The sequence below is a fragment of the Vombatus ursinus genome, unplaced genomic scaffold (assembly GCF_900497805.2).
Source record: "Vombatus ursinus unplaced genomic scaffold, bare-nosed wombat genome assembly UNPS02014772.1, whole genome shotgun sequence".
Lineage (NCBI taxonomy): Eukaryota > Metazoa > Chordata > Mammalia > Diprotodontia > Vombatidae > Vombatus > Vombatus ursinus.
Window position 1 is genome coordinate 9,847,649 of NW_020954550.1, and position 27,867 is coordinate 9,875,515.

Consider the following 27,867-nt stretch of genomic DNA (forward strand, 5'->3'; position numbering starts at 1 on the left):
TCTGCAAATTTCCAGCATTTCCGAGTTAGTGTAATGTGGGGAGAGCTGTGATCATTGCTTTCCTAGTCTGCACCCTGGTCTTTCCCAGGAATGACTCCTGCTTCCCTGTCTTGGAACTGCGACTAGGGCCCCTGCCTTCTAGGGACTGATCACTAGTGCTCTTCTCCCTGGAACTGTGACCCAGAACTAAGTATAGACAATAGAATTGCCAGTTAGCACCAGTTGCACCCAGTGCCAGCAAAGGGTCCCCTGTAATCTCTTTCTGACCTCTGATCTGGTCCTCTTACCATCTCTGGGCTGAGAGGTCCCAAAGATGTTTCTGCTGCTGTCACAGCTACCTCTAAGGCCCAAGCTGATATTGATATCATATGGGCAGTGGGCCAGATTCCCCTCCTCCTCCCCAGCAATATCAAAGACCTCTCCTGCCAACTTCTTATGCTGGAAAAATGTCTCACTCTGACCTTTTGTTGGCTCTGCCACTCCAAAATTTGATTTGAGACGTTATTTTAAAGTTGTTTGGAGAGGAATGTTGGTAGAGTTCAGCTAGGTTGTTGTTTCTACTCCACCATCCAGAAGACTTAAATTTTAATCCCAGTTTTGCTGTTTGTTAACTATGTGGCTCTTGGATAATCAACTTCTGTTTTTGTATTTCAGTTTGCCCACCCATTAAATGGGGGGATGATAAAATGCTACAGATCTCACAGGATTATGAGGAAATCACTTTATAAATTTAAGTGTTATATAAATTTGAAGTTGAAAGAGAAAGAAGTCTCAAAATTGACCCAGTCAGTCAATAAATATTTATTAAGCACTGCTATGTGCCAGGCACTGTGCTAAGCCCTGGGGAGACAAAGAAAAGCAAAAGACAATCCCTGCTGTCAAGGAGCTTAATGAGAGAGACAGCAGATGAACAAATAACTATGTGCAAAGAAGCCATAAATTACAGAATAAATTGGAGATTGTCTCGGATGGAAGGCACTGGGAAAAGTTTCTTGTAAAAAGTGGGATTTTAGCTGAGACTTGAAGGAAACTGGGGATTCCAGGAGGAAGAGCGGTGAAGGGAGAACATTCTAGGCAAGTAAAAACATATGGAATTGGAAAATAGAATGGTTATTAATGTGTTGATATCAACATGGAAGATCTTAGTAGAGTATGCTAAGGATCTATACCTATTGAAAATTTTTATTAATGATATAGATGAAACACATATGATGTGCTTATCAAATCTGTTGGTGTTATCTGTGAATTTGGAAGGTATAAGTGAGCGAGGAAAGGGGAAAGCAATTAACATTTATGTATCACCAACTCTGTGCCAGGTATTGTGCTAAGTGCTTTACAAATATCTCATTTGATCCTCACAGCAACTCTGTGAGGCAGGTACTATTACTATCCCCATTTTATAGCCGAGGAAACTGAAGCAGACAAAGGTTATGTGACTTGTCCAGGGTCACACAGTTAGTAGTTACCTGAGGATGGATTTGAACTCAGGTCTTCCTGACTCCAGGCCCAGTGCTCTATCCACTGTGCCACCTAGTTGCCTCTGCTAAAATATTAGATGACAGATTCAAGATCCAAGAAAAACCTGATGGCCTAATGCAGGGGACCAGATCAAATATGAACTCTAATAGAGACAAATAGTCTTATATTTAGGTTCAAAAACATCCATTTTACAAATACGGAATGGGAGAAGCTTGGCTAGCTTGTAGTTCATCTGAAAAAGATCTGTTTTTGTTAGTGAACTGCAAGTGCAATGCAGCAGATGAATAAGGCAGCCAAAAAGGCTAATGGGACCTCAGGCTGCATTAAGAAAGGTGGTGTCAAGGCTAGAGGGGTGATAGTGCCCTTGAACTCTGACCTGGTCAAACACCATCTGGAGTATTGTGTTCAACTACAGGTGCCTTTTTTTTTTTTTTTTTAAAGCAATGGCAGTGATAAACTGGAGATTATCTAGAGGAAGGACCTCCAGGATAGTGAAGATCATACCATAGAAGTGTTGGCTGGAGAAACTGGGGTTGTATATCCTGGAGAAAAGAAGACTTAGGGAGGAGGATATATATGTTAGCCTCTACATATTGAAGAGTTCTTTATGAGAAAGGGATTAGACTTATTTCAGTTGGGAGAGTGTAGAACTATGAATAATGGCAGAAAGTCACAAATGGATAGATTTACTATCCATGGAAAAAAAAAAAACCCAAACTTCCAAACAGAGCTATATGAAAGTGGAATGGGTTGCTTCAGGAGGTGGTGAGTTCTCCTTAACTCTATGTCTTCCTCCCACAAGACTTTCCATCTGCTGACTCTGGGCATTTTCATTGGCTGTTCTCACATGCCTGGAATTCTGTCCCTCCTCATCACTACCTCTTGGTTTCTCTAACTTCCTTCAAGACTCAGCTAAAATCCTGCCTTCTGCAGAAAGTGTTTCCTTATCTACCTGAATGCTAGTGCCTTCCTTCTGTTGGCTGTCTCCAATTTATCCTGTCTTTATTCTGCTTGTACAAAGTTGTTTGTGTGTTCTCTCCCCTGTTAGATTCCTTGAGAGCAGGGACTGTTTTTCGTTTGTTTGTTTGTTTGTTTTTACCTTTCTTTGCTTGCCTAGCACTTAGCACAGTGCCTGAGGTATAGAAGGCATTTAATAAACGCTTGTGGACTTGAAGCAAAGGCTAAATGACCTCTTGTCTAGTGTGATGTAGAGGGAATTCTTATTAGGCATGGGTTGCACTAGAAAACTTCTAAAGTCTCTTCCAATTCTGAGACTCTGTGCACTTTGTGCATTTGCAAGTGCCATCCCTTGTGCCTGCTGTGGACTCCCCCAATATCCCGATATTGAAATCCTTCTCTTCCTTTAAGCTTCATATTGGGTCACCTCCTCCAAGAAACTTCACCAGTCCTCCCAACTCTTCCTTCAAATGCTACTGTTTTCTCCTTTGTACTAAAACTTCATTCCTACTAGAAATAAGCTCCTGAAGGCAGAAACTGGCCTAGATTTTCAACTTTGCAGCTCCATATTTGAGAACATTCATTTTTTTCCAGTATTTTTTCTAGTACTTTTCTGTAATTTGTTCAGCGTTACTACTAGGTCTATCTCCCAAAGAGATAAAATAAAAAGGAAAAGAACCTATATGTACAAAAATATTTATATCAGCTCTTTTTGTTGTGACAAAAAATTGGAAGTTGAGGAGATGCCCATCAATTGGGGAATGGCTGAACAAGTTGTGGTATATGATTATGATGGGATACTATCGTGCTATAAGAAATGACAAGCAGGATGCTTTCAGAAAAACCTGGAAAGACATACATGAACTGATTCAAAGTGAAATGAGCAGAACCATAACTTTGTACACAGTAACAACAATATTGTACAATGATGAGCTGTGAATGACTTAGCTATTCTTAGCAACACAATGGTCTAAGACAGTTTTGAAGGACTTGTGATGAAGAATGCTATCTACCTCCAAAGCAAGAACTGAAGAAGTCTGAATGCAGATCTAAGCATACTTTCTTTTAACTTTTTTCTTGGTTTTTAATTTTTTTGTTTGTGTTTTCTTTTACAACATGATTAATATGGAAATGTGTTTTGTATGGCTGCACAGCTATAACCTATATCAAACTGCCTTCTCAATGAGGGAGTAGGGAAGGGAAGGAAAGAGAGAGAGAGAATCTGGAACTCAACATTTTAAAAAAGAATACACAAAAAATTTTTACACATAATTGAAAAGTATTTTTTAAAAAAAAGGAACAATGGGGGCAGGGTTTCAGGAAAACATGGCAAAACCTATATGAACTGATACAAAGTGAAGTGAGAGAACTGGGTGATCATTGTGCATGGTAATGGCAATGTATGTAATGATCTTATAATGATGATCAACTGTGAAAAACTTGGCTACTTTGATCAATACAGTGATCCAAGACAATTCCAAATGACTCATGATGAAAAAATGCTCTCCACCTCCAGAGGGGAAACTGATGAACTCTGAGAACGAATTGAAGTATAATTTTCTCACTTCTTCCGCCTTTTTTTTTTTTTGCAATATGGTTAATATGGAAAAATGTTTTCCATTATTCCACATGTATAATTGCTATCATATTGTTTACCTTCTCATGGGTGAAGGAGGGGGTGGAGGGGGGGAAGGAATGTAGAAAGAAAAAAAGTATTAAAATAAATAAATAATGACTTTTTTTAAAAAAAAAAAAAGAAAAACAATTTGATAAATGTAAAGAACTACTTGTTTGGAAACTCCTTCCACTAAAGCAACTTTTCTGTAAGTTTTGGTCTTAGCTCCGGAGTTGTTTGGGTGACTCAGAGGTTAAATGGCCACACAGCTAGTCTGTGTCAGAAGCAGGACTTGAACTCAGATCTTCTGGCTCCAAGATCAGACCTCTCACCACTATGCTATACTGCTTACGTTTCATTTGGATCCACACATGGGTACTAAATAACTAGGTCTTGAATTTAACTGATTTTCATAGTTTTGTATTTTCCTTAAAGAAGTATTAATCATTAGTTGTATATTCTGCAATCATAGTGATAAAAACAATAAGATTTTGCCTATTTGCCTCAGTTTCCTCAACTGTATTTGCCTCAGTAAAATGAGAATAATGATATGAGCTACCTTGTAGGGTTGTGAAGATCAAGGAAGATAATATTTGTAAAATCTAACATTTATTTAGCACTTTAAGATTTATAAAGCACCTATACATTATCTAATTTGAAACTTCACAAAGTAGTTACTGCAAGTATCAATATTTCCATTTTATAGCTAATCAATTAACAAGCATTTGTTAATCACTAACAGTGTGCCAGGCACTGTATTTAATTCTGGGCATACAAAGAAAAAGCAAAATTAGACCCAGCCCTTAAGGAGTTTCCATTCTAATGGGGGAGACAACATGTCCATAGGTATATACAAGATACGTGCAAAGTAGATATAGGGTAAACTTAAAGGGGACAGCACTAGCAGCTGGAGAAACCAAGGAAAGCCTCCTGGAGAAGGTGGCAATTAATGTGAATCTTGAAGGAAGCCAGATATTCCAAGAAGTGGAAGGGAGGAGGGAGAGAATTCCAGGCATGATGTCCAGACAAAGGCACAGAGATAGGGGATGAAAAGCCTTGTGTGAGAACCAGCAAGCTCATCAGGATGACTGGACTGCTGATGGCATGGATGGTGAGTAACGTATAAGAAAACTGAAAGGATAGCTGGGAGGGGGAACCATGTTTTGAAGATCTTTAAATGCCAAACATATATAAGGAGCTTATATTTGGTCCTAGAGGTAATGAGAGATCACTGGAATTTATTGAGTAATGTGGTCAGACCTGTGCTTTAGGACATCATTTTGGCAGGTGGGTGGAAGATGGATTGGAGTAGGGCAAGGTGAGGCAGGGAGACTAATTGGGAGGCTGTTATACTAATCCAGATGAGAGATGAGGAGGAACCCAACTAATAGCTATGTGTACAGATAACGGAAGGGGACTGATGAGTCCAGGAGGTGTTGTGGTGATAGAAACAAGATTTGGCAATTGGTTGGATGTATGGGATGAGTGAGGAGTTGAGGATGATACCTAGGTTCTGAATCTGGGTGACTAGAAGAGTGATGGTGCTCTTGAGAGTTATATTGGGAAGTTATTTGAATTGGGGTGGACTGAGGTGGAAAGATGATCACTTCTGTTTTGGACATGTTGAATTTGGATGGTTATGATGGTTAATCCCTTTAGAAATGTTGGATCAGCTGTTCATGATGTGGGATTGGAGCTTAGGAGAGAGAGACTAGAATTAGATATATAGATCTATGAGTCTTCTAAATACAAATAGTCATTGAACCCATGGGAGCTGATGAAATCACCAAGTGAGGTAGTATAGACAACAGAAGAGGGCACAGGATAGAGCCCTGGGGTTGACCTACATTTGGTAGGCATGACATAGATGAAGATCCAGCAAAAGAGACAGAAGAAGAATGGTAAGACAGATAAGAAGAGAACTGGGATTGAGCATGAAAACCTAGGGAGCAGAGAGTGTCCAGAAAGAGTGGTCAAAAACATCATTTGCTACAGAGAGGTCATCTAAAGATCAGAGAGGTGACTTGTTCATGTTCACAATTCTAATAAGTATCAATGACAGGATTTAAACACAGGTCTTTACTGATTCAAAATACAATATTCTTTTCTATTCCATACGACCCCCAGTATAAGAAAGACAGTATGCATGGCTAATGTTGTGCATGATTTGATGTGTATAATAGGAAATATGCTGTGCATGACTTCATATGTATAATAGGTATCATATTTCTTGTCTTCTCAAGGGTGGAAGAGGGGGTGGAAAAGGGGAGAGAATTTGGAACTGAGAAAAAAAAGAAAGATTTTTGCTGTATTGTTAGCTGGTAGAAACCTGAGGCAGCTGGTGGCACAGTGCATAGAATACTGGGTCTGGAGTCAGGAAGACCTGACTTCAAATCTAGCCTCCAATACTTACTGAGCTGTGTGACCCTTGGCAAGTTTCTATTTGCCTCAGTTTCCTAAACTATATTTGCCTCAGTTTCCTCTGCTGTAAAATGGGGATAATGATATGAGCTACCTTGCAGGGTTGTGAAGATCAATCAAGATAATATTTGTAAAAACACTTAGCACAGTGCCTGGCACAAAGTAGGTGCAATATAAATGCTTGGTCCTTCCCTCTGCCCTAGGCTGAATAGGGATAGATGCTATATGGTGGTAAAAGGCTCTTTAATGAGGAAATTTGACATTTCAAGCATGAAGTCTCATGCTTAGCACATACATTCTCATTTGATCCTCACAACAACCCTGTGATGTAGACAGCAAGTATTATCCCCATTTGACACCTGAAGAAACTGAAATGCATAGAGATTTAGTGATATTTTGGTTCAGTTAGGAGTTTATTTAACACTTACTCTGGGCAGAACGCAGTACTAGGATCTGGAAGAGATAAAAATTGTAGATAAGAAATGATCCTTGTCTTCATGGAGCTTCCAAATAGAAAGAAAATATGGGGGCAGCTAGGTGGCACAGTAGATAGAGCACTGGACCTGAAGTCAGGAGGACCTGAGTTCAAATCCGGCCTCAGACCAAACACGTGACACATACTAGTTGTGTGACCTTGGGCAAGTCACTTAACCCCAATTGCCTCACCAAAAAAAAAGAAAAAAGAAAATATGCTAGTTACACAAATTAATACAGAACTTATAGCTTAGTGAGAATATGGCATTTATACAAATAAGTATAATACAAATATACAAACATATATACAAATACACAAGTACATATACAAATACAAATATAATGCACATGCTAAGAGAGATGCAAGAAAATGCTCTGTGAGATGAATCTGTAAAATTCATTATTGAGTAGGAGGGTGGATTGAGAAAGTTTCATGAAGAAGGCATGAGTTGGGTTTTAATAGCTAAAAGAGCATATAATCGAATTCAGCTGATGGGAGGGAGACAGAAGACAGCCCAGGTACAGAGAATGACCCAGAAAAAGGCACAAGTAGAAAAGTACACAGGTATGTAAGGTGCTTTGCAAACCTTAACATGTTATATATTTATGTCTATAAATATAGATACAGAGAGATAGATAGTCATTCTTTCTATTATAGGTGATTTGCCCAAGGCTGTACAACCAGTATGTGTATGGGATGTGTAAGGAGTATATGGGGTGTTCAGAAGGACTAGCACTTCTGGTGTAAGGGCTTACTGAGCTCTTTTCAGGGCTGCTCATCCACCTTTAGTGTCCACCTATTGCCCATCTCTCACCTGTGACTCCAAGAAGCTGTAGCTTGTACAGGGCCACACTCCAGGAAATCCTGTCTTGACAGATGGGCTAAACCAGGTTGAAGGTAGCTGACAGGCCTCAAATCCATTGGTGAATTGGGGGAGTGTCTTCCCTAAGCATATGAAGACTCATCTACCCCCAGCCCCAGAACAAGAGAACAATTTGTTCCAACAACCATGAAGGTGGCTGAAGTAGGTGCTATGGAGCTCTTAGAGCTTGGTCAGACATGGAAGAAGCCAAGGTCATTCACTGCATCCTGGGCCACCGTCAGTCATCATGACTTTTGTCTTGCCACTGGATTTTTACGACACAGGAAGAGAGAGTGAGGCTGACGACTTTGTGCAACTCTGCCTCACTTTGATCCAATTCATGCACCCAGTTAAGATGTCACCCATGATATCATTGGTCCTCTTTGAAAATGAAGGACAAACAACAACAACAGTTAGCGGAGCCCAGGTTTTTTGACTCCAAGTCCTATTTTCTTTCCACTGCTTCATGCTGTTCCTATTACTCCTGTAATTTGGAAATGATGTTTCATTCATAAATACCCAGATAATGGTATAAATGTAAAAGCTCTTTACTTAAATAGGACAGAATTTTAGACAGTCATAGAACTGTAGAACTTGACAGCTGGAAGGAACACAGGAAATCAGCTAACTTGACCTCATTTTACAGATAAAGCCACTGAGAACCAGAAAAGTGAAGTAATTTGCTCAAGGTCACAAAGCTCATTAATGGCAGAGCCAGCCTTAGCATGCAGTGTTTGTGACTCCAGTACCAGGGCTTTTTCTACCATACATGTTATCTCTAGTTTTTGTAACAAAGTCCAAATTCATCAGAATTTTTAATATATATTTTATTTTTTCCCCAATTACATGTTAAAAGAATTTTTTAACATTTGTTTTTTTTAAAAAAAACAAATAATAGGATCATAGATCTAGAGGAAGAGAAATCAGAAGCCATCTAACCCAACCCCTTCATTTTACTAATGTGGAGACTGAGGCTTAGGAATTATATGACTTGTCCAAGGTCACACAGGTACTAAGTATCAGAGTCAGGTTTTGAACCCAGGTTTTTTGATTCTGAAGTAAGTAGTACTTTTTATTTTTATTGGCTTCTTACCAGTTTCAGAATTTCTTTTACTTTGTGTTTTTTATTTGAGATAAAGCCTATTTTGTACCTTCTATTAAGGCAGTTATAATATTAGTGATTAATCATAGTTAAATTTGAAGTATTAACAGCAACAAATATTTGTGGAATTAAATTAAATAGTTTAAATAGTCCAGTGGTAAACACTTAGTTAATAACATAATGTGATATAATGGTTAAGTACTGCCTGGTATTATCTTCCATATTACATTTTTAAATGATTAATAGAAATGCACATTTCTTTCCTGAAACAGCTGGTCTATAAACAGAGTTGTCTATATACAGCTGAAGCATTTATTTTGCCTTATGCTCTTGGTGCAGAAATGCTGAACTATTATAAACTGTGATCCCACTAAAAATAAATTAGGCTTCCTCATCATTGCTTTTTTCCCTTGACTGCTTTAATTTTTTTCTAGTTGCAATTCAGTGCTTAGAGACAGTTTTCAAGATCAGCCCAGAAGATACTCACCTTGCTGTATCACAGCCGCTGACAGAAATGTTCACAAACTCCTTTTGTAAGGTAAGCTTAATATGATCTTCTCTTCCTTTGTGACTGATTCAAGGGTAATTAGAATTGATGCTGTGTGTATGGCGTAATTGATGAATCAGATGTTTGGGTAACAAAGTACTCCCTGAGTGTGTTAGATAGGTCCTATGGGTACCATCTAGTGCTCTACAGTGGTAGTTAACTGAGTTTCATACAATTGAGGATGAATTCTCTCTCTCTCTCTCTCTCTCTCTCTCTCTCTCTCTCTCTCTCTCTCTCTTTCTCTCTCTCTCTCTCTCCTTCCTTCTTTCCTTCTTTCTCTTTTTCTCTCTTCCTCCTGTCTTTCCTTTTCTTCCCCTCTCTTCCTTCATCTATCCATCTTTCTTCCTTCCTTCCTTCCTTTATTTCTTTCTATTCCTTCCTTCCTTCCTCTCTCCCTCCCTCTCTCTCTTTCTTTCTCTCTTCTTTTCCATTTCTCCATCTCACCCTTTCCCCCCACTGTCCCTCCTTCCTCTTGCCTTTCCTTTATCCTCCTCTCTGCTTTCCTCCTTCCCTCGTTCTCTTCCTCCCTTTTCCTCTTCTTCTGTCTCTTCACCATTGATTGGGAGGGAAACCAAACTAGGCTTCTAAGGAGCCCAGAGCATATTCATATTATTTATATTCTTAATTTATAAAACAGATGACTTTTTCTAAAACATAGAGCACAACTGCATGAAAAAATGTTTTAGTTAAAATTGGTTCTAGCTCAATGAATTCACAGATATTTGAAGTATTAAAGTATAAGTAAAATGGGGACATTGAATAGCCACAGGAAATGATGTTCATACAATTCCTGGTACAGGTTTCATCTCATCTTGTTGTTGATAAGAACTAACAGACAATTGGAGTAAATGTGTATAACTTACACTGAAACCCAGATTTCCTCACTCGTAGTCCAAAGAATTCTTCATGTGAGTCCTATTCCAAAGCTTTTTCACTTCCAGACTTTTTTGGAAACAGACTATAAAACAATGAAAATTTCTGATGTTGGCTTTGTTTAGTACAAAAGCCTGTTCCCTATTCCTGCTCATCCTTCAGCTTATTAGACCTGGACTTCTGTATTCTGGGGATGGTTTACTTATAGCTTAGGTATTGGCTCTCTCCAGGTCTGGGTCTCTCCAAAGTGAGAGTAACCATTATACAATATGAATCAGGTATAGGACAGGCATTTCTTATACACAAAAGCAATACTAAGTAAAGAATATTCATAAGCATGCATTTGACTTTTGTCAAACTTAAAATAGGATTCAGTAACTTATAACTAGAGTTTCAGTCTTTGTGGGAGGCTTATACTAAAAACTCATCAGAACACGTTTTGTGGGTATGGCAATAAAGCACTTTATATTGCACCTCGCTTCTGCACTGGCGTGACAATGTCCTGGCATCCTCTTGTTGATGGTCATCTTCGCTGATAATCGAGAAATTTTCTCTACATTATCACTGATGGAACTATGGACTTCTCAGACCCACAAGTTGTCTCTGAGCCTGGGCAGATCTATCTTGGAATGGGTGTTCAGTCACATACTCACTCACTGTAGGAAATAAAGTGGAAAAAAACCAGTCGGGGTGCCAGGTGTGAGTTTATTTACTTAAGTCCATACTCAGTTTGAAACTGGTACAGCTGAGACTGAAGACTGGCCTATCCCCTACCTGGAAGTCTCAGGGTTAATGATGCCACCAACAAAGTCAAAAGAAGAGAGTGAGTTAGAAACTGTTAATTAACATAGCACCTTACCCCTCTGCCAAAGCCATGAGGTAGCGGAGGATCAGTCATTCAGTAAGCATTTATTAAATATTTACTAAATACTAAGCACTGTTTAAGCTGGGAGGGGAGAGCACAAAGAAAAAGCAAAAAACTCAGTCTCTACTCTCAATATGCTCACATTGTAATATGGTGACAAATACAAATAATTATATACATACAAGATATATACAGTCAAAATGAGAGGCATTCTCACAGGGAAGGGACTAGGAGTGTGGGGGGACCTAGAAAGGCCTTCAGGAGAAGGTGCTGTTCAAGCTAAGCCTTGCAGGAAGCTAGGGGAACCAGGAGGTGGAGGTAAGGAGGGACAGCATTCCAAGCATAGGGGACTGTGAGGGCAAATACATAGAGTTGGGAGATGGAATGGAATGTGTGAGACCAGTATAGCTGGATGGTACAGGGCATGGAGTCAGACAGTAAGTAAACATTTATTAAGTGCCTACTGTGTGCCAGGTACTGTGCTAAGTGCTGGGAATGGAAAGAAAGGTAAAAGACAGTCCCTGATCTTGTGGAGCTCTTATTTTAATGGGGAAAACAACATGAAAATAACTATGTGCAAACATGATATATACAGAATAAATTGGAAATAATCAACAGAAAGAAGGCACTGGAATTAAGAGGGATTAGGAGAGGCTTCCTGTAGAAGACAGTATTTTAGTTGGGACCTGAAGAAAGCTGGGGAAGCCAGGAGTCAGTGATGAGGAGGGAGAGTATTCCAGGTATGGGGGACAGCCACTAAAAATGCCCAGAGTCAAGAGATGGAGTGTCTGATATGAGAAAAAGTGAAGAGGCCAGTGTCATTGAAAAGCATAGTTCATGGTGGGTATTAGGTAAAAGAGGACTGGAAAGGTGGGGTGGGCAGCAGACATGATAGGGAGCCCAGAGTTTACTGAATCATTCTTACTCAGTTGTCAGTCTTACTCTTCAGGAAGACCATTTTGATGGCTGAGTGGAGAACGGACTGGAATGGGGAGAGACTCGTGGCCGGCAGACCCACCAGTAGGCTGTTGCGACAGTTGAGGCATGAAGTAATGAGGCCCTATACCAGAGTGGTGGCAGTGTCAGAGGAGAGAAGGAGATATATTTTGAGAGATGTTATGAAAGTAAAATTGACAGATCTTGGCAACAGTTTGAATGTGGGTGTGGGCGTGAAAGAGAGTGATGAGTTGAGAATGTCACCTAGGTTGTGATCCCGAGGGACTGAGAGGATGGGGATGCCCTTGCCAGTAAGAGGGATGTTTAGAAGAAGAGAGGGTTTAGGCAGAAGGATAACGAGTTCCGTTTTGGACATGCTGAGTTTATGATGTCTACAGTTCATCTGGTTGGAGAGGTCCAATAGGCATCTGGAAATTGGAGACTGGAGGTCAGCAGAAAGGTTAGGGCTGGATAAGTAGATTTGAGAATCATCAGCATGGAGATGGTAACTGAACCCATGAGAGCTGATGAGACCAGTAAGTGAAATAGTATAGAGGGAGAAGACAAGAGGATGCAGGACAGAGCCCTGTAGAATACCAACAGTTTGTGTGTGTGTGTGTGTGTGTGTGTGTGTGTGTCCTGGATGAATGGATGAAGAATCAGCAAAGGAGACTGAGAAGGAATAGGCAGATAGGTGGGATGAGAACCAACAAAGAGCAGTATTTGAACTTTAGAAAGGTCACTTTGACAGCTGAATGGCAGATGAATTGGAGAGTGGTGAAGAGAGTTGAGGCAGGGAGATCAATAAAAGGCAATAGCCTTTATTATTATTCTTAATAGCATTAGTCCAGGAGAGAGTTAATAAGGGCCTGTACAAGGATGTATGAGTAGCTTTGTGATTTAAAGAGGCAGATGTATAGGAAAGATGTTGTAAGAGTAGAAATGACAAGATCTGACAACAGACTGGCAGCTAAGGAGCACAATGGATAGAGTGCCAGACCCGGAGTCCGGAAGACCTGAGTTCAAATGCAGCCTCAGACACTGACTATCTGTGTGACCCTGGGCAAATCACTCTATTTGCTCATCTGTAAAATGAGCTGGAGAAAGAAATGGCAAAACACTCTAGTACCTTGCCAAGAAAACCCCAAATAGGGTCACAAAGAGCCAGACCCAACTGAAAACAACTGAACAACAACAATTAAAGCTCATGAGAGAGACTAAGGCTGGACATAGACCTGGGAATGATCTGCATAGACATGATAGTTGAACCAAGGGACCATTTAGAGTTTGGTATGCCATAACAAAATGCCAAATTCTTACAGCATTGAGTTAGCTAGCTAGAAGTAGCTACAGAATTCATCAACTCTGCTGTATTGGGTCTGAGCCCTGGACTACCCAACAGAAGACAGACAGTGCCTGTGCTTTCTCCTTTTTCTTAGCTACTATCACTGCCAATGTGGTGAAGCTCACTGAAGAATATAACTTTTCCTAAGCTCCTCCATGCCCAAGTTGCCTTTGTTGTCTGAGAATTTCTTAATAGGGATGTCACTGTAATTACATGTCATAAAACTGTCTGGTAAGAAATGTGGCTGTCTGCTAGCTATTTATCCATTTTGTTCAACTCTTTCTTCATGGAATTTCTGTAATAAAAGCATAGTGAGTTATTTGTGTTTTCATAAATAATTCTTTAGGAGATCATAGAAAAGGGAAAAGGACCTATTTGTACAAAAATATTTACAGCAGGTCTTTTCGTGGTGGCAAAGAATTGGAAATGGTGGGGATACTCATCAATTGAACAAGTTATAGTATATGATTGTGATGGAATATTATTGGGCTATAAGAAATGATGAGGGGAATGGTTACAGAAAAACCTGGGAAGTCTTACATGAACTGATGCAAAGTGAAGTGAGAAGAATCAGGAGAACATTGTACATAGTAACAGTGATATTGTAATGATCATCTGTGAAAGACTTAGCTAATCTGATCAAGACAGTGATCCAGGTCAGTTCCAAAGGACCCATGATGAAAAATGCTATCCTTGTCCAGAAACAGAACTGATGAATTCTGAGTGCAAATTGAAGCTTATTTTTCCACTTTCTTTATTTTTCTTTTTTGCGGGTGTTTTCTTTTGCAACATGGCTAATATGAAAATATGTTTTGTATGACTTCACATGAGAGTCAAGATCATATTTCTTGCCTTCTCAAAAGCTATGAAGGGGAGGGAGAGAATTAAAAATTTTCAAAAATGCAATTGGGAAATATTTAATGAAATAAATAAAAATCTGTTGAAATAAATAAATACTCTCTAGTATTTTTATTTTAAAAATTATCATTTCATTGAGTATGTTTGTTACCAGAGGATGATTACAAAGTCACCAACATATGCCTGAAATTGAAGAATTTAGAAAATTATTTATAACAGAAGAAAGTGTACTTGGTTGTAAAGTAGGTCTTCTTTTTTTAAGATTTTTTGGATTCAGCTCTTCCCCTTCTTTTAAGCTCAAACAGTGGTTAGGCCTTTGGTTAGATGAAGTGAAGTTAGCTTCCAAGTCATATGATGGTCAAATTTACCTCCAGCTCATGAGAGGTGGTTTTTAGATGAGTTTCCAAAGCTTGAATTACATCATTAAAATAGAACATTCCACCTTCTAGGATCTAGGAAGAGTAAGTTATAATTTAGCTTCTAATATCAACTTTTTAAAAATAAAATATTGCTAACATCTGACTTGAAGTTTTTTAAAAAAAAATAACCTTTTTATCCCCTGCTCTGTCTAGGTTTGGTAGAGATTTAGAACTGAAACAGCAAACCCCCTAAAAACCCTGAAATATTCAGGGGAGGGATGCAATGCTATACCAAGCTTATTTTCGTCTTGTATAGCTGAAGGCAATTTTAACTGATTGCAGCTGTTAGAGTCTCCTATTAAGCTTTCAGCAGAATTATATTATGCTTTTTTAAAAAAAATTCCTTCAGTTTACTTGCTTGACTTAAAATGAGAACAAAAATGTAATGGTTTATCTAAAAACCCAATAGTGAGATTCAGATGTTTTATTAATAATCCTTAACTTCTAGTCTGACAAGCATTTATTAAATGCCTACTTATGAGCAAGGCACTGTGCTGGGGACTGGGAATACAAAAACAAAACCAACGACAGTTCCTGCCCTCAAGGAGGTTATGTGAGTCAAACATGAAATAGGTAATATTTATAGAATTTAAAAAATTATACATACTGTAATTTTAATAATACTGAGTCACATTTGATGGATTTGTTATAAATAAGCATTACAATTATTCATAAACTATATTTTCTATAGAATTATAAATAGATTTATGTACTTGAAAAGGTGAACCAAAGATAAAAATAAACATGAAACCTTACATGTAAGCAGGTGGTGAAATATAGGCTCTTCCATGTTCCCCTTGAGATAATGGTTTGTATATGTTTGTGATATTTACCAGAGCAGACTGTTGAGTATCTCCTGGTTGGACCCAAGTCTAACCATAGAAAATCTGGATAAAATAGGCGTTGATACCATGGTATGATTTCTATAGTGGTGGGTGATACATAATCAGAATCTTTAATTTGTCATTGTTTTGTTAGAGGTTCTGTTGGATGAATCTTTGTTGCCTGAAATGAAAATCACATTGATTTTTTTAAAAAAATGTTTCAGAATGACATTTTGCCGCTCTCAAATTCTTTGCCTGAAGATGTGGGGAAAGCAGATCAATTGAAGGATGAAGGTGAGTAATTTCTAGACAAAATTGCTTTTCTCAGAGCCTCTGTTGGAACTGACCCTGTGGTATTAGAAAAGGAATAAGAGGAAGAGTTTTGGGATGCTTTCCTGAGCCACACCACCATGGCTGACTTATTAGCCAATCAAAATTCATACCAGAATGTCAGAGCAGAAATGTCCTGATTATGGCCAGAGTTGAGACAAGGCATTTCTGTATCGAAAGCAGGGTTCAAAAATTGAATTTTCTTTGTGTTACTGTCCATCAGAGGCTTTAAGCATTCATTTAAACCAGATATTTGATTTACAATAATATAAATATCTGTATGGTATGAAGAATGGAATTTTCTGGCATCAAAATACATGCATTTAGATGAAGTAATATTTTAAAAGGTCCTTTGTGCTCCCTTGAATTTTGAACTATTACTAGCTACCAACATTGTTTATTTCTAGTCTCACCTTTGGTTATAGTAAAGTAGATAAAGTGCTAGGACTGGAGTCAGAAAGACTCATCTTCCCGAGTTCAAATTTGGCGTTAGGAGCTTACTAGCTGGGTGACCTGGGCAAGTCTCTTAACCCTGTTTACCTCAGTTTCCTCATCTGTAAAATAAACTGGAGAAGAAAATGGCAAACCACTCCAGTGTCTTTGCCAAGAAATGGGGTCACAAAGAGTTGGACACAACTGAAAACGACAGAACAGCAACAACAACAACAAACAAAAGTCTATATGGTGAGAGGTGATTGGTGGGCAGTACAGTGTATCTTCTTTTAAAAAAAATTATGGGAAAATGCAAACTTATGCAACAGATAACTTAGAATTTGATTATTTGCACCATATAGTAAAATCTATGATAGTTTGTTAGGAATTTTTTGGTAATGATAATTGACTTCGTAATGACATAGAGGTCCTGTGAGATCTTTACAGTAAGGGTGTTGGAATAGATGACTTCATAGGTCCCTTCTAGCTCTCATTGTATAATTTAAGATGACCTCTTCATCAAATGAAGCTAACTTTTTCTTCAATATAGTTTTGAATTTAAATGTTCTACTGTATTCTTATTCTTTAAAAATCAGTAATACATATATAGTGTCTGAGGTAAAGATTATTACTAGCTAAAATCGTTGTGTAAGGAGTTTTGATTTCCTGAACATGATGAATAAGAGAGGTTATCATAGAATAATTATTTGCTTTGCAGAATACAAATATAACAGTAAATAATATTTGTTAAATGCCTATGATCCCAAATTGGTCCCTTACACAAAAACCTGTCTTTTAAGCACTTTTTGGGGGTGATGTTGTGTGGTTTTGGAACATTGAAGTCCCTGAAGAATCAAAGCTGCAGATCCAAAAGAAATTGGAGAGATGTGTGATGGGTGCAAGTAGCCCAGGTTACAAAGGATGACCCAAGCATAAGAAGTAGTGAGAGATACTTTTTATATGAAGTATAAAATTAGAAAAGCCGGTGTATAGATACAAGAGGTCCAACCAGGATGTGGATTAAGTCAGTCCTGGTAACTTATAGGAAGAGTCAAAGATGATCTTAAAGTTATAAATGTGAGAGGTTCTGTGAATGGTGTTTAGGTTAGAAGGAGGAGCAGACTTAGGGGAAAGATTATATGGTCACTGGTGAATGGGGATAGGCTGGTGGGATATCCAAGGAGAGAATTCCTGAAGGCAATTTGAGGTGTGTTCTGGAGTTCAAAGAAAAGGTCAGCAACTGGAGGTTGCTGGAGATGGAATCATTTGCATGGAGATGGTAGTCAGAACCATGGGAGTGAATGAAATTGCCAAGGGAGAGAATATAGAGTGAAAAGAGACAAAAACTAACAATGGAAAATCCAGAAGAAAATGAGTCAGTGAAAGAGAGAGGAGAAGTGATTAGAGAAAGGTGGAGAGCCAAGAGGGTGTGATATTTCTGAGGTCAAGGGAGGAAACCAGTGTTCAGGAGGAGTGATAATCAGCCATTTCAAAGCTTGAAAATGGTCAGGGAGTATTAGGATAGAAAAAAGGTCACTGGACTCCCAATTGGGATATGACCTTTGAGCAAGGAAAATAGTTTCTATGGTGACCATAGTAATTCAAAGGAAAACAATTTTGAAGGACTTATGTAAGAACCCTGATCAACACAGTGACCAATCGTGACTTTGGAAGGCTAACAATGAAGCATGTCTCATACCTCTTAACAGACAGGTGATGGATTAGAGGTGCAGAATGAGACATTCATCTTCAGACATGGTTAAACCTGTTGATTCCTTTTATCTGAATATACTTACTTGTTCCAAGGGAGGGAATTTTAATAATTAGTGAGAGTGATGTAAAAATTAGGAAAGTATTAATTAAATTTTAAGAAATACACAGAAGAAAATAGAAGGAAGTTTGTAGGGGGAGGGACACAAACAGGATAATTTGTTGCTACCTTGTCAAATTGAAGTATGCTTAAAATACTACATGTAACAGAAATTGAAAGGTTCACATAAAATCTCTTTTGTTCTTTGAATGTTGAAATTTTATGTTGCTAAGTTCATGAGAAAAAGAATGTTTTTTTTAAAAAAAAGATGACCTTAAGATGATAGTTTCAGTACAATGACTTGTTCAGCAAGCTTAACTATTAAAGGAAACCAGAGAGACTGTTCAATAGCTGAATAGAATGGAAGGGCAAGGAGATGGTATTTTTAAAAGATTGATGGGGAAAAACCAAGTGGATGAAAAATGGCTATTGTTCATGTTGTCATATATAGATGGATGGTCAGCTCATCAATTTAGTCTATTAGTACATAGATCTTGGACTGAGATTACTTAAAGACAATAAACTGCCCCCAGAATTGAACTGAAAGGAGAAAGGGATAGGATTGTTTTTGGGAAATCACATGGTGCTCTTAATCACCTCAAGCTACTTCCTGAAAAAAAGACATCCTTTTTTTTTTTAATCAGTATTCTTCTAGTGGATTTAAATGGTTTCAAGTCATGGAATACAAAGAAGAATTAAAACTTCTTGTCACTTAAAAGATAAAGCACATACTGAGTGTGAGTAGGATGCATACTACCAATAAACAATTGTGCAGAAGAAGCATCATAAAAGATATAATCAGAAAAATGTATTAGTGGAAAAAGAAGGAAGGCCAGTCATGTGTGAGTGATAACTGATAGATGGCTTTGTTGCTCCATTAGCGTCAATGCAATGTCAAGAGGGTTTAGAGGATAGTACTCAACAAGTTGGATGGACATCCTTGTGGAGTACTTATAGGAGGTCATAGATAATAATGACACAGAAAGAGAAGGCATGGATGGGTCTTGTTCTACCTACATGGATGAGCTCCATTAAAGTATCAAGGAGACTTTCGTATTTGATAGGGGGAGAAAACCTCCATTGGAAAGGAGGAGCCTGATGATTCATGAGAGAAGCAGAAAGTATTGTTAGAATATGTATCTGAAGGAGGCAAGAAAGGAAAGAATCAAAGCACAGATAGTGGGATAGCTTTAGTGCAGGGATTCATGAAATTTAGAAAAAAGATCTTGATTACTTATTTCAATAAAATTGGTTTCCATTGTCATCCTGTGTATTTTATGCATCCAAAAGCATGATTCTGAGAAGAGGTCCACAGCCTTCATTAAATTGCCAAAGGGGTCAATGACGCACCAAATTGGTTAAGGATCCTTGCCTTAATCTGTAGTAGGAATAGTTTTTCATTTTTGATCAGAAGGAAGGAGGAAGAGTGAAAGTAATGATACTGAGAAGTTTTGAGGAAATGAGGATGAGGAGTTGAGGGAGTTGTTGTCAGATGGCCTTATCTTTCTTGGAAGAGTTGGAGATTATAAACCACTTATTTGTTTAATGTTGAGTGTGATTGAGCATGAAAGCAGAGTATACAAGGTTGGAAACAAGGTACTGTGGTCAGTAAGATAAGGAGTCCTTAAGAATAGAGGAGAAATTAGGTGGCACAGTGAATAAAGTGCTAGACCTGGAGTCAGAAAGACCTGAGTTCAAATCCAGCCTCAGGCACTTACTTAGCTATGTGACCCTGGGCAAATCAAACCTTGTTTGCCTCAATTTTCTCATCTGTAAAATGAACTGGAGAAGGAAATGGCAAACCACTCTAGTATCTTTGTCTTGAAAACCCCAAATGGAATCATGAAGGGTTGGATACAACTGAAACAACTGAACAACAACAACTTGCTGAGTAGCATCAAAGGACCAGATGATGTCACGTAACTTGAATTTTTTTATTGAGTGAAGTCAACTTGATTTTGTGATTTTTGTCCAGCAATGCCCAGTAGCCATGGAGCAAAAGTTGGAGAACTCAGTTGTAACTGGTTTTCCAAGGATGAGGATTTGATGGTTGAGAACATCAGAAGGACAGAGCACAGCATTCAGATTGTAATAGCTAGTGAACCAAAATTTTCATGGGTCAAGGCTGAATGTGGGGACAGGTGAACACAAGAGATATGCTAGGAGAATGTGGAAGAACTGAAGAGCTTTTTCTCTCTTTCTCATCTCCTACAACCATTGCCAAATCATGTCAATTCTTATTCCCCAATATTGCTCTTATCTGTCCTATTCTACTTTTTTACACTTCTAATACTATAATTCAAGCCCTTATCACCCTTCACCTGGGCCATTAGTCTTCTAACTTGAACTGCCTTCATTCTTTCCAATCCACAATTCAAAGAGCAAAAATAATCTTCCTATTACGTAGGTGTAACCATTTTACTCACTTGCTCAAAAATCTTAAGTCATTCCTTATTGTTTGGAGAATAAAACACAAAATAATTACTCAGGTGTTTAAGGCCTTTCACAATCTGACTCCGACTTTTCCTAACCTTATTTCTCATTACTGCCCATGACTATATTACAAACCAGCTGGTTGGCTGACTGTTCCCTAAACTTGTGATTCCATCTTCTGTTTCTGTGCATTTGCAAAACCTTTCCTCCATCCCTGGAATGCATTCGCTTAGACCTCTTCCCTATCAGAATCCTTCTTTCTCTTTTTAAAAATTAAATTATGTTTTCTTCAATGAATAGAAAAGTCAATTTCTCTGCCTCCCACTTCCCCGTGTCATTGAAAAAAAAAAGGAAAAACTAACTGTAATAAATATGCATAGTCAAGCAGAATAAATTTCTGCACTGACCATGTCCCAAAATATATATCTCTGTCTATACCCTGAGTCCATCATCTCTCTCAGAAGATGGGCAACATATTTCTTCACAGGTCTAGAATCCTATTCTTTTAAAATTTAGCTCAATTAACCAACTCCTATGTGAAGCCATTCTTGATCTTTCTAGCTAAAAGCCATGTCTTATTCTTTAAGTCTTTCTAGAACCCTATTCGGTGCAGGAGCTGAGTAGTTTTTAATATTCGTATTATGTATGATGCCTTGCCTATAGTAGGTGCTTACTAAATGTTTGTCAAATCAAATTGAATGTGGAAAGTCCTAATTATGGTATCAGGTGTAAATGGAGAGGGAGGCTGTGAACCTGAAACTAAAAATCTGTGATCCAAATGGTGAAAAAATTGAGAGAGTAAGGAGATCAGTGGGTGGCAACCACAACGATTGGGAGAGAGTGGTAGTGGATTGTATGGACCCATTAAAGTGCTGGAGGTATAAATAAAAAAACGTAAGATAGTTTTCTCCTTCTCAAAGAGTTTACATTCTAATAGTGAGTTTCACAGACATTTCAGCTGCTGGACTGGTTCTTGGACATGTCTGGTTTGTACTAAAATCCTTTCCTGTTTGGCAGGACCTGATTGCTGGCATTAACTTTGAGAATACAGGGGTCACCTTCATACCTAGATGAGGCATTAGAGTAAACTTTAGTGGAAGAATTTTGGATTAAAAAAATAACAAATTACATGCAGTGTTTCACACCCATAATCCTCCACTTCTGCAAAGGATTGGGTTCATATAATGTTGGTTAGTTTTTCTGAACTTTTTAAAAAATCTAGTTTATTTTTTGCCATAAAGGATGACTCAGGGAGAGGAGAGAAAGCAGGCACACAATGGAAAATGTAGGTTATTTAAAACCAAAAGTAACAATAAAAAAATCATTAAGCTGCTGCTTTTCAGGGCTCTGTTATGTATAAAGTGAGATACATTGATAGAAGGGAGCCAAGGTCCTCCACAGGGTATATATCTCTGGGCCTCAGTTTCTTTATCTATAAAATGATCTGTAAGGGCTCTTTTTGCTCTGAGCTTTGATGATTCTATAAATTTTTGCCCGATACTCTCATGGGGTAGAGTGCTAAAATGGGGGTTGTATTGATTGTCTAGGAGCAGAAAGTTCTCTGCCACCTATGTGTTAGAGCAGGCTCTTTTGTAGTCTTGAGGAACTGTTCTCTAAGAAGTACTGAGATTCCCTGAGAAGCTCTGTAACAAATACTCCTCTGTCTCTTTCTGGCAGGTATTCAAGTAGGAGTTAGAGATCGCTTGGCCCATTTAAAAGAGAGTAGAGAAGAAGCCTGATGTTCCCGCCAAGGTTACCTATTGCAGGGAAACAGATCCTAATGTCCTAAGCTGTGAATGAGAATCAACAGATTCCCTGTGGTAGGCAGAGTACTTATTTGGGGAACATGCTGTGTGTTAAAAAACAAACCACTTTCAGGCCTACTTCAGCCTCTTTTTCAGTTTATACTGTGGAAAAAAAGGTAATTTGGTGCAGAAAATCACCAGCAGTGACAGAACTACTCTTCTTACAATCGGACTGTTTCCCTTGGAGCCTGGGGTATGCTTCTTCTATTCCCCCTGGCCTTGGTCCCAAGTGCTGATTCATGGAAAATATGCTGCAACTCCTTGTGAGAGATTCTAATCCATTTTCTACTCATCTTTTAAGGTTAGTCTTAAAGGCATAGGCTAACCACTTTTAGGGCAACTATGTATTGCAGTGGATAGAGTACTGAGCCTGAAGTGAGGAAGACTCATCTTCATGAGTTCATATCCAGCCTCAGATACTCACTAGCTATGTGTCCCTGGGCAAGTTGCTTAATCCTATTTGCCTCAGTTTCCTCATCTGTAAAATGAGCTGGAGAAAGAAATTATTCCATTTCTTTCTAAAAAACCTAGAAAGCCATTCTAGTACCTTTGTCAGGAAAACTCCAAATGGGATCATAATGAGTCAGACACAACTGAAAATGACTGAACAACAACTACTTTTAAGAACCAGGGTTCAAAGCACAAGTGTTTGTTTCTAACAAATATGTTGGTTTTTATACTTTCAAAAACTGACAACAGGGTACTCTAAAAGCTTTGGATGGGGTGATTTTCATAAAGCATAAGCAAGACCAAAAAAAAGCACAAGCAAGAGGAAATAAGAAACTATTTTATTTAAAATTCTGAATGAGGGACTTGGTTTTTCATTTGTCCAGGAGTAAACATTCATAGAGTTAGTCCCTAATAGCTACTACAGAGGCTGGCTTTGACCTTCACAATAACACAGTTGACTAAAGGGTATGGAGGACAGTATTGTCTCACTGTATTTATTGTTTCATTTTTTTCCCCCAGCACTTGAGTTTTATTTATTTTTTCCTTAAAAATAATTATTTATTCATTTTAAACATTCATTTCTTTTCAAATTTTGAGTTCCTAATTCTCTTCCTCCTTTCTATCCCCTCCCCCCACTGAGAAAGCAAGCAATATATCAATTATACATATGAAATTATGTAAAACATATTTCCATATTAACCATATTGCAAAAAAAAAAGTGAGAAAATTATACTTCAGTTTGCACTCAGAGTTCATCAGTTCTATCTCTGGAAGTGGGTAGCATTTTTTTATGTGTCCTTTGGAAAGACCTTTCACAGTTGATCATCATTATAACATTTTTGCTACCGAATATAATGATCTCCCAGTTCTTCTCACTTCACTTTGCATCTGTTCACATAGGTCTTGCCACGTTTTTCTGAAAACACCCCCTTCATCATTTCTTATAGCACAATAGTACTCCATTACAATCATATGTGACAACTTCTTCAGCCTTTCCCCAATTGATGAGGATTCTCTCAACATCCAATTCTTTGCCGCCACAAAAAGAGCAGCTATAAATATTTTTGTACATATATGTCCTTTTATGTTTTCTTTGATCTCTTTGGGGTACAGACCTAGTAGTGTTATTTCTGGGTCAAAGGTTATGCATAGTTTTATAGCCCTTTGGGCATAGTTTCAAATTATTTTCCAGAATGGCTGAACCAGTTCACTACTCCACCATCAGTTCATTAGTGTACTTATTTTTCTCTCATCTCCTCCAGCATTTGTCATTTCTGATAGGTGTGAGGTGGTACCTAAGAGTTGTTTTAATTTGCATTTCTGTAATCAATAATGATGTAAAGCATTTTTTCACATAACTCTGGATAGCTTTGATTTCTTCTTCTGAAAACTGTTCAAATCCTTTGATAATTTATCAATTGGGAATGGCTTTTATTTTTATAAATTTGACTCAGTTCTGTGCTTAGTATATATTTGAGAAATGAGGCCTTTATCAGAAATATTTTCTGTAAAATTTTTTGATATTACTTCATTGTTTATAATACCTTTTAGCAAAATGTAATTTCCCTGATTATCTCTTTTAATTAGGTCTATTTTTTTTTTTTTGCTTTTTCTTTGTCTGAGATCATGATTGCTACCCCTGCCATTTTTGTTTCAGCTGAAGTGTAATAGATTCTGCACCAGTCCTTCATTTTAACTCTGTGTGTCTTTCTATTTCAACTGTGTCTCTTGTAAACAACATATTGTTGGATTCTGGTTTCTAATCCATTCCATCTGCTTCTCTCTTTCTCTCTCTCTCTCTCCCTCCCTCCCGCCCTTCTTCCCTTCTTCTCTCTCCCTCCCTCCCTCCTTCTGTCTCCCTCCCTCCTTCCTTCTCTCTCCCTCCTTCCCTTTCTCCTTCCCTCCCTCCCTCCTCTTTCCCTTCCTGTTTCCCTTTCTCCTTCCCTCCCTTCCTTCCTCTCTCCCCCCATCCCTCCTCAAAAGTCTATTGACTAGTGCCTCCCTTAATCCACCCCCCTCATTATCATCCTCCCTGCCCCCTTCTCTTATGTTCTGTTTTCCTTTTGGGTAATTTACATTTCTATACACAACTGAATGTGCAGTTTCTTCCCACTTTGAACCAATTCCAGTGAGAGTGATGTTCATACATTGTTCACCATCCCCTCCCATTTTCCTCTCTACTATAAAAGCTCTTTCTTGCATGCCTCTTTTACATGAGAAAAATTTCCCCATTCTGTTTCTCTCTTTCCCCTTATCCCAGTGCATCTCTCTTTTTCACTCCTTCATTTTTTTAGAGGTCATTCTAACATAATTGACTCATACCCATGCCCTCTATGTAAATTCCTTTTAACTGCTATAAAGATGATAAAGTTCTTAGGAGTTACATGTATATCTTCCCTTATAGGAATGTCAACAGTTTAATTTTATGAGTCCCTTATTATTACTCTTTCATGTTTACTTTTTTATGCTTCTCTTGAGTCTTCTATTTGAATGTCAAATTTTTACTCAGCTCTGGTCTTTTCATCAGGAATGTTTGGAAATCCTCTATTTCATTAAATATCCATTTTTCCCCCTGAACACTTGGTTTTTCTGGGTGGGTGATCTTGATTGTAATCCTAGTTCTTTTGCCCTCAAGAATATCATATTCCAAGCTCAACATTCCTCTAATGTGGGAGCTGCTAAATCTTGTGCAATCCTGACTGTGTTGTTTCAGTCATATCTGATTCTTCATGACCCAGTTTGGGGTTTTCTTGGCAAGGACACTAGAGTGGTTTGCCATTTCATTCTCCGACTTATTTTAGAGATGAGGAAACTGAGGTAAACAAGGTTAAATGACTTGACCAGGATCACCTAGTTAGTAAGTGTCTAAGGCCAGATTTGAATTCAGGAAGATGAATATTCCTGACTCCAGGCCCAGCACTCTATCTATTGCACCACCTAGCTGTTTGGTTCTTTACTTTGCCTCTGCAGTATTTGAATTGCTTCTTTCTGGTTGAAGTATTTTGTCTTTCATCTAGGAGTTCTATAATTTGGCTAAATGTTTCTGAGAGTTTTCATTTTGGAATCTCAGGAGGTGATTGGTAGAGTCTTTCAATTTCTATTTTACGCTCTGAATCTAAGATATTAGAGCAATTTTCCATGATAATTTCTTTAAATATGATGTCTAGGCTCTTTCTTTGACCATGGCTTTCAGGTAGTCCAATAATTCTTAAATTATTTTTCTTCAATCTATTTTCCAAGTCAGTTTTTTTTTGATAAAATATTTCACATTTTCTTTCTTTTTTTTTTATTCTTTTGACTTTGTTTTATTGTTTCTTGCTATCTCATGGAGTCACTAGCTTCCACTTGCTTAATTCTAATTTTTAAGGAATTATTTTCTCTAGCAAGCTTTTGTATCTCTTTTTTCATTTGGCTAATTCTGCTTTTATTTATAAATTTTTTTTAAATTAAAAATTTTTTTTTATCCAAGTATAGGCATTTATTGGGAATGACACCTCCAACAGGCTGAGTTCCAAGTAGAACCAGCAACTTAGTAAGACAAGACAGGCAATTTCATAGTGTGATGATGCTGATTACACAACAGAAATTATGAATATTAAAAAGGCAGGAGGGGTTTATTAAGGGATTAGGTAATGGGGGAGGAGTCCCTTCTGTGGTTTGGTGGTCAGACATCCTGGTTGTGCTGCTTTCTGATTGGCTAGCTATTGTGGTTCGGTATGGTCAAGATGAATAGTTAGGTATTGTGACCTTGTCTTGGGCTAAAATAGATGAAGTGATTGTATTTGAGTGCAAGGACACACCTGTTCAAATATGTGTATTGGATCTGGGAGCAGTGACTAGCTAGGGGCAGTGGCTGTATTGAGTCTGGGAGCCTGTGATGTGGTTAAAGTCAGATTGTGTAGTCAAATGAGGACATGCCTTCGGTTCAGTGGGGCCCATAAGGAAGCTAGGAAGTTGGGGCTGGGGGCAGCTTCATTAGGATTCCATCAATTTCGTTGTGGAGAATTCCTAAAGTAGTTTCTTCTCCAAGGCAGAAGAGCTCCTGGTCAGCAGCTTAAATTCTTAGAGTTGCCAGAGTCACAACCAGCCTCAATCCCAGGCTTCATTTGCCCAAGGGTGGCTCTCTAGCCTGTAAGATATTATCCCTGTCAGCTAGGAAAATAGGATTTGAAAGTGAAATACTAGAATAAAATGAGCCAAAGGTCAGCAGGAGAATCTTTAGTGGAGGCATTTGCATTTAAACATATGCTCATTATTGAATCTGTTAAGAATTTTAAAAGATTAGAGATTCTCTAATAAACAGAGCCCTCCATATAGGACATACTTGGTTCATAATATAATAAAGGCACTTTAATTATTAATAGTATCTCACATTTATATAGCACCTACTTTATGCTAGGAACTATGCTAAGTACTTTAAAATTGTTTCATTTGATCCTCACAGCAAGTTATCCCCTGTTATTATCCTGCCATTATTATCCTCTTTACAGAAGAGGAAAGTAAGGAGGACAGGTTGAGTGACTTGCCCAGGGTCACACAACTAGTGTCTCAGGCCGAATTTAAACTTAGGTCTTCCAGACTCCAGATCTGGCACTCTATCCACTGAGCCACCTAGCTGTATGTATGTGATCTCGAGACATACTTCTTCCCCACTTCCCTAACCTTGAACTTCTTCATCTTACTGTAGCTATATACATATTCAGTAGGATGAGTACACCTTTACAGGAACAGTGTGGGACTTCCAAACATGGGGAACGTGGGAGCAATCTTGAAACCCTATGCAGTTCTATAAGCTTAGTCCTTGGCTTTCCCATTGATGGGGTGATGGGACCTGGACCCCCAAAAGGAAAAGACCATGTCTTTGAAAGCAACCCAGGCCCTGAATTTTCTCACACATTTCAGCAGCCCAGATCACTGGCACCTGGCCCAAGACATCTGGCCCACCCCACACTACTTAATACTCCTTTCACTATTGCACCTAGCCCACCCCAGGCTATTTACCACTCTTTAATCCCATCCAGATATTTTT

At 38.3% G+C, this 27,867-nt stretch overlaps 1 protein-coding gene across 2 annotated transcripts in view; it reads left to right on the plus strand.

Annotated features, from left to right (window-relative positions):
- The window catches only part of SGTB (small glutamine rich tetratricopeptide repeat containing beta), an 84,928-nt gene that overhangs the window by 11,572 nt on the left and 45,489 nt on the right, over positions 1-27,867 (plus strand). For both annotated transcript variants that reach the window (XM_027863557.1, XM_027863556.1), the window contains exons 3-4: positions 9,346-9,449; positions 15,803-15,872. In XM_027863557.1, coding sequence (XP_027719358.1) covers positions 9,346-9,449; positions 15,803-15,872 — 174 coding nt within the window. The remainder of the gene's footprint in view (positions 1-9,345; positions 9,450-15,802; positions 15,873-27,867) is intronic.